At 50.1% G+C, this 13,051-nt stretch overlaps 1 protein-coding gene across 1 annotated transcript in view; it reads left to right on the forward strand.

The window, feature by feature from the left end:
* Window positions 1-1,568: 1,568 nt before the first annotated feature.
* The window catches only part of uba1 (ubiquitin-like modifier activating enzyme 1), a 45,944-nt gene continuing 34,461 nt past the window's right edge, over window positions 1,569-13,051 (forward strand). Inside the window, exons 1-4 of the mRNA XM_039007770.1 lie at window positions 1,569-1,770; window positions 5,736-5,852; window positions 5,964-6,022; window positions 8,720-8,888. Coding sequence (XP_038863698.1) covers window positions 5,736-5,852; window positions 5,964-6,022; window positions 8,720-8,888 — 345 coding nt within the window. The 5' untranslated portion in view covers window positions 1,569-1,770. The remainder of the gene's footprint in view (window positions 1,771-5,735; window positions 5,853-5,963; window positions 6,023-8,719; window positions 8,889-13,051) is intronic.

Raw genomic sequence — 13,051 nt, forward strand, 5'->3', positions numbered from 1 at the left:
ACGAGTCGTTCTTTTTAAACGACTCTCTTTTTACTGACCAGTCATGATTCATTTTTCTGAGTGACACGTTCATTTTGTTTTTCATTTGACCTGCTAGTGCTGGCCGCAATGAGTCCCACAGCAGCTCTCCTCCGAGCCGTGTCAATTCAACTTCATTAGTGCTCTGGGCATTAATTAAATATCCCATTTGAATGTTCATAGCGGAGTAAAAAATACTGTTTTAATTTGTCAGCTTTCTAATCAATATATTTCGATTAGCTTCATTCAATCTACTAGTTTAGATACATACTGTTTTTCAAGCAGTCCACGTTTTTGTGGATGGGCGTTTGTTTTTTTATCTCTGTCCACATGTTGCTGCTTTGCTTTTCAGTTGATAGGAGTCCTGCGCGCTCTGGGCATTAATGACTCGAATGAACGAAATGAGTCGAAAGATTGGTTATTTTTACTGAACGAGTCGAAAAGGTCCGAGTCATTTTGCAATTTGTAAATTGTCGTTTTAAATTGAAGAGGTAATAATTCATTTCAGTCAGTGCTTTTCTAAGGTTGAACTATGCAAGTCTAAAATTAGATTTATCGACATTAATGATTTGGTGTATTGACTCAGTCAAATGAATAGTTGTGAATCTGTTGTGAGGTAGACAGAGCACACAATATATTTAAGGCATGCCTATCTCAATGATTAACTGTTTACCACTCTTGTTTTTCCAAACAGCTTTGCTCCCTATACTAGTGTTGTCCAGGGCTCAAAGCTGACCTTTTTTACAAGGAGGATATGTGCGCCTCAGTACACAAATAAATGTAGGAGTACAGTGAAAAATGAGAGGTAAAAAAAGCTACAATCCTTAAATTGTTCTAGGCGCACCGCTGCTCCTAAATTAATATTCCAGGTACCACAACAAAATATTTAGAGGCATATGCCTTTAAATGGTTGCTCTGGATTCCTGTTGTCACTCAAATCTTTCCAAGTTTATGAAATGGTCTACATCCTCCCAACTAGTATTTTTTTCATATTATTTTTTATCGGTATCTCCAACACCGATGTGGGTTTACTATGACCATATGTCCAGAGTAAAGATGCGTGAATGAAATCTCTTCCCGAGTCAAATGGGGACTATTTACTCCAGTTCATTCATTATACAGTATTTTGGGGAACGACATAGCCACGCACATTCCCTGACAGGTGGGTGAGATCTAGAGTTGAGGCTGCCCTAGCCAATGAGGGACGGAGTGGGAGACGGAGCGTGTTGCGCACTGAGGTATAATAAGAACGGGTACCGAGGCCACCCTTTCCTGTTGCATTTATAACCGCTTTCCGCACCGGTTTCCACTAGTTATCACAGCTACAGTCAAATTTGGCTATATCGTTAACATTTATGAAAACAAAACTATTTTGCTTTTTGGTCATAATTTAATGTTAGAGTGGTTATTTCTTCAATTTCTGTTAATAAAACCAGATTTTTTTTCAACCTAACGTTTTTAAAATCAGATTTTAATAACAGAAAAGGGAAGAAATGGGCGGGGTTTCTGACTTTGTGGCTGTGGTAACCAGTGACGACCCCTCCGCCCTGCCATTTTGGTTTTGTTCACGGTCTTGCAGTCACAGCAACTCGATTACACAGGACTCATCCAGTGACTCGACATTATAGCCCGAAACCTTTCAACCCGTACACCCTTTCTACAATCATCGAACTACAATCATCGTTGTTATTGACGTTTAGACCCGCACTAGAGGAGCGGTTTGCACTGAGAAGGGACAGAGAAGGATTATTGGTAAGGCAGGCAAATCAATGGACACGAGTGCTAGCTAGTTCTCCTAGCTAACGTTATAGTAGCCACTCGCATATGTAGCTACAGACGGTTATTTCAGGTCGATTTATTTTTTTATGCCAGGTGCTTAGTCATAGCCAATATATTACCCTCGGAGGTTCTGATGTTTGCTAGCTAACGTTGCCACTGAGAGGCTTTTATACAATTTAAATCCAACGTTAGTACCACAGCCATAACTTCAGTTCCGCACTTCGAGTGCTAGGCCGCAGTTCAGCGGCTGAAACGCTGTTCTCCGGTCACGGACAGGGAGGCAGTCTGGTGCTAGATCGTTAGTTAATAATGTTCCGACCGAGTCCCACCGTGAGCCGCTTGCCAAATCACTTGTGATTAGCGGCACACGGCCTAAGTGACTTAGCTTTGACCTGTTGCTGCTCGCTAAGATTTTACGTCCTTGTTGTCTGGGCTAGCTAGCTAGCTTGTTTGTTCACAATTAGACAGATTCGTTGGTCAAGTGCTTACTTTGTTGTTAGCCAGTGAATATTCACTCGAAATAACACCGTTTAACAAGTCACATATTATGACTTGAGTTTTAGACTTGAGTTTTGCTGTATCATTGTGGTATTTTCATTTTTAGCTTTAGATTGACGGGCGTTGATTTAGCTACCCGTGTCCACATTTTGACGATCGAATCTCTCTTGCCTCAATTTGTTGAGTTTGATCTAGAATGACAACTATTAGTCGTTGTTTGTGTGATCATATTCTATGTGCTAAGTACAGTGCTAGGCAGCCTCAGCAAATGCAACATTTCCGATTCTTGTTGGCTGGTTGCCATGAATCTAGAAGTTACTGCCGCTGTCCCGGAATGAGTGGTATCTCATGGGCGCGTTACTTGATAGCTATTTACCGGTAGACGGTATAGTTTAGACGTATAGTTTTTGTATGTGCTGCAACCAGTTTTGTCATGTGTAGCTATAACATTTTATTATGTCTCTACTTCTAGAAATAATAATGGACTGTGATTTTCTTTGTAAACAAACTTTGACCATTCTCTTTAGGTTTCGTTTCCTGGTGTGATGGCTCCACTGTCATCAATAACCTGACATGCTAGAGTTAAATAGCGTTTTATGTTTGTATCCTGTTGCTCTGTACGGCCTTGGTTACAGCTCCCAACCACGAGGCATTGTGAAGTGTTGAACCCCTATAGTTCACTGCAGTAAAAGGTTTAATGAATCAGCGTTTTTATAGTGTTTGAGGCAGAGATAGGGTGTGGCCTTACAGAAAGTCAGGGCAGCCATTTCCTATAGTATAGTAAACAATACCGTAACATAAACAACACGCCTTGCTCTTACTCTCTCTCACTGTGTCTGAAAGGAACTGATAATGCCACTATTCATATCCTTTCCTAGGGCCAGGCTTGTCCGTGTTCTACCGGATTGTGTTTGGCTAGAGGCCAGTGTAGCTGCTCGCCTAGAAATCTCTTTCTCCCCCTTGGATGAGAAGGATTCAATGACCTCTAGTAGAGGGGGGGGGGGATGGAGGGAGGGCGGGAGTGAGAGAGGGATAGATAGATGGAGGGAGGGAGTGAGAGAGGGATAGATGGAGGGAGGGAGTGAGAGAGGGATAGATGGATGGAGGGAGGGATAGATGGAGGGAAGGATGGGTGGAGTGAGGGATAGATGGATGGAGGGAGGGAGGGCAGGATAGATGGTAGGTGGGAGAGAGGGATAGATGGGGGGAGGGTGGGAGAAAGGGATAGATGGAGGGAGGGTGGGAGAGGGCAGGATAGATGGAGGGAGGGTGGGAGAGAGGGATAGATGGAGGGAGGGTGGGAGAGAGGGATGGGAGGGTAGGATAGATGGAGGGAGGGTTGGAGAGAGGGATAGATGGAGGGAGGGCAGGATAGATGGAGGGAGGGCAGGATAGATGGAGGGAGGGCGGGATAGATGGAGGGAGGGTGGGATAGATGGAGGGAGGGTGGGAGAAAGGGATAGATGGAGGGCAGGATAGATGGAGGGCAGGATAGATGGAGGGAGGGCAGGATAGATGGAGGGAGGGTGGGTGAAAGGGATAGATGGATGGAGGGCAGGATAGATGGAGGGCAGGATAGATGGAGGGAGGGAGGGATAGATGGAGGGAGGGAGTGAGAGAGGGATAGATGGATGGAGGGAGGGATAGATGGAGGGAAGGATGGGTGGAGTGAGGGATAGATGGATGGAGGGAGGGAGGGCAGGATAGATGGTAGGTGGGAGAGAGGGATAGATGGGGGGAGGGTGGGAGAAAGGGATAGATGGAGGGAGGGTGGGAGAGGGCAGGATAGATGGAGGGAGGGTGGGAGAGGGCAGGATAGATGGAGGGAGGGTGGGAGAGAGGGATAGATGGAGGGAGGGTGGGAGAGAGGGATAGATGGAGGGAGGGTGGGAGAGAGGGATGGGAGGGTAGGATAGATGGAGGGAGGGTTGGAGAGAGGGATAGATGGAGGGAGGGCAGGATAGATGGAGGGAGGGCGGGATAGATGGAGGGAGGGCGGGATAGATGGAGGGAGGGTGGGAGAGAGGGATAGATGGGGGGAGGGTGGGAGAAAGGGATAGATGGAGGGAGGGTGGGAGAGGGCAGGATAGATGGAGGGAGGGTGGGAGAGGGCAGGATAGATGGAGGGAGGGTGGGAGAGAGGGATAGATGGAGGGAGGGTGGGAGAGAGGGATGGGAGGGTAGGATAGATGGAGGGAGGGTTGGAGAGAGGGATAGATGGAGGGAGGGCAGGATAGATGGAGGGAGGGCGGGATAGATGGAGGGAGGGCGGGATAGATGGAGGGAGGGTGGGAGAAAGGGATAGATGGAGGGCAGGATAGATGGAGGGAGGGCAGGATAGATGGAGGGAGGGTGGGAGAAAGGGATAGATGGAGGGAGGGCAGGATAGATGGAGGGCAGGATAGATGGAGGGAGGGAGGGTTAGATGGAGGGCAGGATAGATGGAGGGAGGGAGGGAGGGATAGTTTTTCAGTGTTATTTATAAAAATATTAGCCAGATTGTGTCAGTGGAACTGTCCAGGGCTGCAGCATGTTAGTGTACAGACTCCTGTTAGGACCACTGTGTGCTGTATACTCAGCTGTGTGTGTGTGCTGTATACTCAGCTGTGTGTGTGTGCTGTATACTCAGCTGTGTGTGTGTGCTGTATACTCAGCTGTATGTGTGTGCTGTATACTCAGCTGTGTGTGTGTGCTGTATACTCAGCCGTGTGTGTGTGCTGTATACTCAGCCGTGTGTGTGTGCTGTATACTCAGCCGTGTGTGTGTGCTGTATACTCAGCTGTGTGTGTGTGTGTGTGCTGTATACTCAGCTGTGTGTGTGCTGTATACTCAGCTGTGTGTGTGCTGTATACTCAGCCGTGTGTGTGTGCTGTATACTCAGCTGTGTGTGTGTTGTATACTCAGCCGTGTGTGTGTGCTGTATACTCAGCTGTGTGTGCGCTGTATACTCAGCTGTGTGTGTGCTGTATACTCAGCTGTGTGTGTGTGCTGTATACTCAGCTGTGTGTGTGTGCTGTATACTCAGCTGTGTGTGTGTGCTGTATACTCAGCCGTGTGTGTGTGTGCTGTATACTCAGCCGTGTGTGTGTGTGCTGTATACTCAGCCGTGTGTGTGTGTGCTGTATACTCAGCCGTGTGTGTGTGTGCTGTATACTCAGCCGTGTGTGTGTGTGCTGTATACTCAGCCGTGTGTGTGTGTGCTGTATACTCAGCCGTGTGTGTGTGTGCTGTATACTCAGCCGTGTGTGTGTGCTGTATACTCAGCCGTGTGTGTGTGTGCTGTATACTCAGCCGTGTGTGTGTGTGCTGTATACTCAGCCGTGTGTGTGTGTGCTGTATACTCAGCCGTGTGTGTGTGTGCTGTATACTCAGCCGTGTGTGTGTGTGCTGTATACTCAGCTGTGTCTGTGCTGTATACTCAGCTGTGTGTGTGTTTTCAGATGTCCAGCTCGCCGCTGTCCAAGAAGCGTCGCGTGTCAGACTCCGAGACGAAGACGGGATCCCACTGCTCCTCCTCTAACTCTGTCAGAACTGAACTGTCTCACACACCCACCAACGTACGTACACACACACACACACACACACTGCTCCTCTGTCTGTTGTCACTGATCTGTCTGACAGTCAATTATGTGTGTGTGACTGGTTCTCACTCCTGTTGTTTTCTCCAGGGCATGGCTAAGAATGGCAATGATGCTGAGATCGACGAAGGCCTGTACTCCAGACAGCTGTAAGTACCATATCTATAGCCCATTAACACACACTCAACCTGGGGTACTTGGGAAGACTCATGAGAACATCCAGTTGGCCGTGTGACGGGGTTGGATACTGCCACCAAAATAGTCTGACCGTTTGAGGTAGCAATGCGACAACACATTTTTTTAATTGGTTGCGTTTAGTTTTTGGTTCACTATTTTTTTATCATGATTTAATGTGCAATCGACCAAATATTAACCAACTTTCTGAAGCGGAAACAACGGCAGGGGAATGAGGAATGCCCCTGTGTGTGTGGGGTGCGAGTAGGGCCCACGGGATGTAGGGCCCACGGGATGTAGGGCTTACGGGATGTAGGGCTTACGGGATGTAGGGCCCACGGGATGTAGGGCCCACGGGATGTAGGGCTTACGGGATGTAGGGCCCACGGGATGTAGGGCCCACGGGATGTAGGGCCCACGGGATGTAGGGCCCACGGGATGTAGGGCCCACGGGATGTGGGGCCCACGGGATGTGGGGCCCACGGGATGTCTGAATACACTCAGACACCATTATTCAGTCTGCTGTCCATCAGACACTGGGAGACAAATCCACCTTTCAGCAGGACAATAACCTAAAACACAAGGCCAAATATACACTGGTGTCGCTTACCAAGATGACATAGAATGTTCCTTAGTGGCCGTGTTACAGTTTTGACTTGAATCGTCTGGTTAATCTATGGCAAGACTAGAAAATGTGTGTCTAGCAATGATCAACAACCAGCTTGAGAGCTTAAAGAATTTTAAACAGAAAGCTTTGAGACGTACTCAGAAACACTCACAGCTGTAATTGCTGACAAATGTGATTCTAACATTTTATTTATGATCTAACATCTAATGACTCAAGGGGTTGAATATTTAACATAATCAAGATATATATTAATTGATTATTTTCCATGAATAGTTTTTTGCAAATGTTAATTCCCCCCCCCCCCCCACTTTGACATTAGAGTATTTTGTGTTGATCGCTTTCAAATTATTAAAAAACAAATCAATTTTAATCCCACTTTGCAACGGAAAGTGGAGACAGTTAAGGGGTGTACATATTTTCCCATGTGCATTCAGAAAATATGTAGAATTGTAGGAAATTTATTTAAAAATGGAAACATTTCTCTTCACCACCAGGATAGGGTCCTCTGATTTGTTCAAAATAATCAGCCAGGCTGGCCACGTCCACCACCTAAGCCCCCTTTTGATCCAGGAAAAACCCTGGCCTGTATGCTCTCCTTCGTAGCTACGTGTTGGGCCATGATGCTATGAAGCGCATGCAGAGATCCAACGTCCTGGTCTCAGGGCTGAGAGGGCTGACGTAGTGTTATAAAGGTGTTATGTAGTGTTATAAAGCCTGTATGCTCTCCTCCGTAGCTACGTGTTGGGCTATGATGCTATGAAGCGCATGCAGAGATCCAACGTCCTGGTCTCAGGGCTGAGAGGGCTGACGTAGTGTTATAAAGGTGTTATGTAGTGTTATAAAGCCTGTATGCTCTCCTCCGTAGCTACGTGTTGGGCCATGATGCTATGAAGCGCATGCGGAGCTCCAACGTCCTGGTCTCAGGGCTGAGAGGGCTGACGTAGTGTTATAAAGGTGTTATGTAGTGTTATAAAGCCTGTATGCTCTCCTCCGTAGCTACGTGTTGGGCCATGATGCTATGAAACGCATGCAGAGATCCAACGTCCTGGTCTCAGGGCTGAGAGGGCTGACGTAGTGTTATAAAGGTGTTATGTAGTGTTATAAAGCCTGTATGCTCTCCTCCGTAGCTACGTGTTGGGCCATGATGCTATGAAGCGCATGCAGAGATCCAACGTCCTGGTCTCAGGGCTGAGAGGGCTGACGTAGTGTTATAAAGGTGTTATGTAGTGTTATAAAGCCTGTATGCTCTCCTCCGTAGCTACGTGTTGGGCTATGATGCTATGAAACGCATGCAGAGATCCAACGTCCTGGTCTCAGGGCTGAGAGGGCTGACGTAGTGTTATAAAGGTGTTATGTAGTGTTATAAAGCCTGTATGCTCTCCTCCGTAGCTACGTGTTGGGTTATGATGCTATGAAGCGCATGCAGAGATCCAACGTCCTGGTCTCAGGGCTGAGAGGGCTGACGTAGTGTTATAAAGGTGTTATGTAGTGTTATAAAGCCTGTATGCTCTCCTCCGTAGCTACGTGTTGGGCCATGATGCTATGAAACGCATGCAGAGATCCAACGTCCTGGTCTCAGGGCTGAGAGGGCTGACGTAGTGTTATAAAGGTGTTATGTAGTGTTATAAAGCCTGTATTCTCTCCTCCGTAGCTACGTGTTGGGCCATGATGCTATGAAGCGCATGCAGAGATCCAACGTCCTGGTCTCAGGGCTGAGAGGGCTGACGTAGTGTTATAAAGGTGTTATGTAGTGTTATAAAGCCTGTATGCTCTCCTCCGTAGCTACGTGTTGGGCCATGATGCTATGAAACGCATGCAGAGCTCCAACGTCCTGGTCTCAGGGCTGAGAGGGCTGACGTAGTGTTATAAAGGTGTTATGTAGTGTTATAAAGCCTGTATGCTCTCCTCCGTAGCTACGTGTTGGGCCATGATGCTATGAAGCGCATGCAGAGATCCAACGTCCTGGTCTCAGGGCTGAGAGGGCTGACGTAGTGTTATAAAGGTGTTATGTAGTGTTATAAAGCCTGTATGCTCTCCTCCGTAGCTACGTGTTGGGCCATGATGCTATGAAGCGCATGCAGAGATCCAACGTCCTGGTCTCAGGGCTGAGAGGGCTGGGTGTGGAGATCGCTAAGAACGTCATCCTGGGAGGAGTGAAGAGTGTTACCCTGCACGACCAGGGACAGGCTGAATGGAGAGACCTCTCCTCACAGGTACGCTACGGGACCTCTCTCCTCTCGTTCTGCATCCTCTCTCCTCACAGGTACGCTACGGGACCTCTCTCCTCACAGGTACGCTACGGGACCTCTCTCCTCACAGGTACGCTACGGGACCTCTCTCCTCACAGGTACGCTACGGGACCTCTCTCCTCTCGTTCTGCATCCTCTCTCCTCACAGGTACGCTACGGGACCTCTCTCCTCACAGGTACGCTACGGGACCTCTCTCCTCACAGGTACACTACGGGACCTCTCTCCTCACAGGTACACTACGGGACCTCTCTCCTCTCGTTCTGCATCCTCTCTCCTCACAGGTACACTACGGGACCTCTCTCCTCTCGTTCTGCATCCTCTCTCCTCACAGGTACACTACGGGACCTCTCTCCTCTCGTTCTGCATCCTCTCTCCTCACAGGTACACTACGGGACCTCTCTCCTCACAGGTACGCTACGGGACCTCTCTCCTCACAGGTACACTACGGGACCTCTCTCCTCACAGGTACACTACGGGACCTCTCTCCTCACAGGTACACTACGGGACCTCTCTCCTCACAGGTACGCTACGGGACCTCTCTCCTCACAGGTACGCTACGGGACCTCTCTCCTCACAGGTACACTACGGGACCTCTCTCCTCACAGGTACACTACGGGACCTCTCTCCTCACAGGTACACTACGGGACCTCTCTCCTCACAGGTACACTACGGGACCTCTCTCCTCACAGGTACACTACGGGACCTCTCTCCTCACAGGTACGCTACGGGACCTCTCTCCTCACAGGTACGCTACGGGACCTCTCTCCTCACAGGTACGCTACGGGACCTCTCTCCTCACAGGTACGCTACGGGACCTCTCTCCTCACAGGTACACTACGGGACCTCTCTCCTCACAGGTACACTACGGGACCTCTCTCCTCACAGGTACACTACGGGACCTCTCTCCTCACAGGTACACTACGGGACCTCTCTCCTCACAGGTACACTACGGGACCTCTCTCCTCACAGGTACACTACGGGACCTCTCTCCTCACAGGTACACTACGGGACCTCTCTCCTCACAGGTACACTACGGGACCTCTCTCCTCACAGGTACACTACGGGACCTCTCTCCTCACAGGTACACTACGGGACCTCTCTCCTCACAGGTACACTACGGGACCTCTCTCCTCACAGGTACACTACGGGACCTCTCTCCTCACAGGTACACTACGGGACCTCTCTCCTCACAGGTACACTACGGGACCTCTCTCCTCACAGGTACACTATGGGACCTCTCTCCTCACAGGTACACTACGGGACCTCTCTCCTCTCGTTCTGCATCCTCTCTCCTCACAGGTACGCTACGGGACCTCTCTCCTCACAGGTACACTACGGGACCTCTCTCCTCTCGTTCTGCATCCTCTCTCCTCACAGGTACACTACGGGACCTCTCCTCACAGGTACACTATGGGACCTCTCTCCTCTCGTTCTGCATCTCTCTCCTCACAGGTACGCTACGGGACCTCTCTCCTCTCGTTCTGCATCCTCTCTCCTCACAGGTACACTACGGGACCTCTCTCCTCACAGGTACACTACGGGACCTCTCTCCTCACAGGTACACTACGGGACCTCTCTCCTCACAGGTACGCTACGGGACCTCTCTCCTCACAGGTACGCTACGGGACCTCTCTCCTCACAGGTACACTACGGGACCTCTCTCCTCACAGGTACGCTACGGGACCTCTCTCCTCACAGGTACGCTACGGGACCTCTCTCCTCACAGGTACACTACGGGACCTCTCTCCTCACAGGTACGCTACGGGACCTCTCTCCTCACAGGTACGCTACGGGACCTCTCTCCTCACAGGTACGCTACGGGACCTCTCTCCTCACAGGTACACTACGGGACCTCTCTCCTCACAGGTACGCTACGGGACCTCTCTCCTCACAGGTACGCTACGGGACCTCTCTCCTCACAGGTACGCTACGGGACCTCTCTCCTCACAGGTACGCTACGGGACCTCTCTCCTCACAGGTACGCTACGGGACCTCTCTCCTCACAGGTACACTACGGGACCTCTCTCCTCACAGGTACACTACGGGACCTCTCTCCTCACAGGTACACTACGGGACCTCTCTCCTCACAGGTACACTACGGGATCTCTCTCCTCACAGGTACACTACGGGATCTCTCTCCTCACAGGTACACTACGGGACCTCTCTCCTCTCGTTTTGCATCCTCTCTCCTCACAGGTACACTACGGGACCTCTCTCCTCACAGGTACACTACGGGACCTCTCTCCTCACAGGTACGCTACGGGACCTCTCTCCTCACAGGTACGCTACGGGACCTCTCTCCTCACAGGTACACTACGGGACCTCTCTCCTCACAGGTACACTACGGGACCTCTCTCCTCACAGGTACACTACGGGACCTCTCTCCTCACAGGTACACTACGGGACCTCTCTCCTCACAGGTACACTACGGGACCTCTCTCCTCACAGGTACACTACGGGACCTCTCTCCTCACAGGTACACTACGGGACCTCTCTCCTCACAGGTACACTACGGGACCTCTCTCCTCACAGGTACACTACGGGACCTCTCTCCTCACAGGTACACTACGGGACCTCTCTCCTCACAGGTACACTACGGGACCTCTCTCCTCACAGGTACACTACGGGACCTCTCTCCTCACAGGTACACTACGGGACCTCTCTCCTCACAGGTACACTACGGGACCTCTCTCCTCACAGGTACACTACGGGACCTCTCTCCTCACAGGTACACTACGGGACCTCTCTCCTCACAGGTACACTACGGGACCTCTCTCCTCACAGGTACACTACGGGACCTCTCTCCTCACAGGTACACTACGGGACCTCTCTCCTCACAGGTACACTACGGGACCTCTCTCCTCACAGGTACACTACGGGACCTCTCTCCTCACAGGTACACTACGGGACCTCTCTCCTCACAGGTACACTACGGGACCTCTCTCCTCACAGGTACACTACGGGACCTCTCTCCTCACAGGTACGCTACGGGACCTCTCTCCTCACAGGTACGCTACGGGACCTCTCTCCTCACAGGTACGCTACGGGACCTCTCTCCTCACAGGTACGCTACGGGACCTCTCTCCTCACAGGTACGCTACGGGACCTCTCTCCTCACAGGTACGCTACGGGACCTCTCTCCTCACAGGTACGCTACGGGACCTCTCTCCTCACAGGTACGCTACGGGACCTCTCTCCTCACAGGTACGCTACGGGACCTCTCTCCTCACAGGTACGCTACGGGACCTCTCTCCTCACAGGTACGCTACGGGACCTCTCTCCTCACAGGTACGCTACGGGACCTCTCTCCTCACAGGTACGCTACGGGACCTCTCTCCTCACAGGTACGCTACGGGACCTCTCTCCTCACAGGTACACTACGGGACCTCTCTCCTCACAGGTACACTACGGGACCTCTCTCCTCTCGTTCTGCATCCTCTCTCCTCACAGGTACACTATGGGACCTCTCTCCTCTCGTTCTGCATCTCTCTCCTCACAGGTACGCTACGGGACCTCTCTCCTCACAGGTACACTACGGGATCTCTCTCCTCACAGGTACACTACGGGACCTCTCTCCTCTCGTTTTGCATCCACTCTTAGATATTTACCCAGAAAGACTCACAGCTGTAATCACTGCTAAAGGTGATTCTAACATGTATTGACTCAGGGGTGTGAATTCTTACGTAAATTAGATATTTCTGTATTTCATTTTCAATAAATGTTCCAAAACATTTCTTAAGTGCTTTAACATTGTCATTATGGTGTATTGTGTGTAGATGGTTGAGAATAAAATGTATTTAATGCATTTTTTAAATTCAGGCTGTAACACAGCACAATGTGGAACATATTGAGGGGTTCTACCTGCGTGAGGAGGACCCATCTCTATATTAACGTTCTCTCTGTCTCCAGTTCTACCTGCGTGAGGAGGACCCATCTCTATATTAACGTTCTCTCTCTCCTGTCTCCAGTTCTACCTGCGTGAGGAGGACCCATCTCTATATTAACGTTCTCTCTGTCTCCAGTTCTACCTGCGTGAGGAGGACCCATCTCTATATTAACGTTCTCTCTCTCCTGTCTCCAGTTCTACCTGCGTGAGGAGGACCCATCTCTATATTAACGTTCTCTC

The sequence above is a fragment of the Salvelinus namaycush genome, chromosome 14 (genome assembly GCF_016432855.1).
Source record: "Salvelinus namaycush isolate Seneca chromosome 14, SaNama_1.0, whole genome shotgun sequence".
Lineage (NCBI taxonomy): Eukaryota > Metazoa > Chordata > Actinopteri > Salmoniformes > Salmonidae > Salvelinus > Salvelinus namaycush.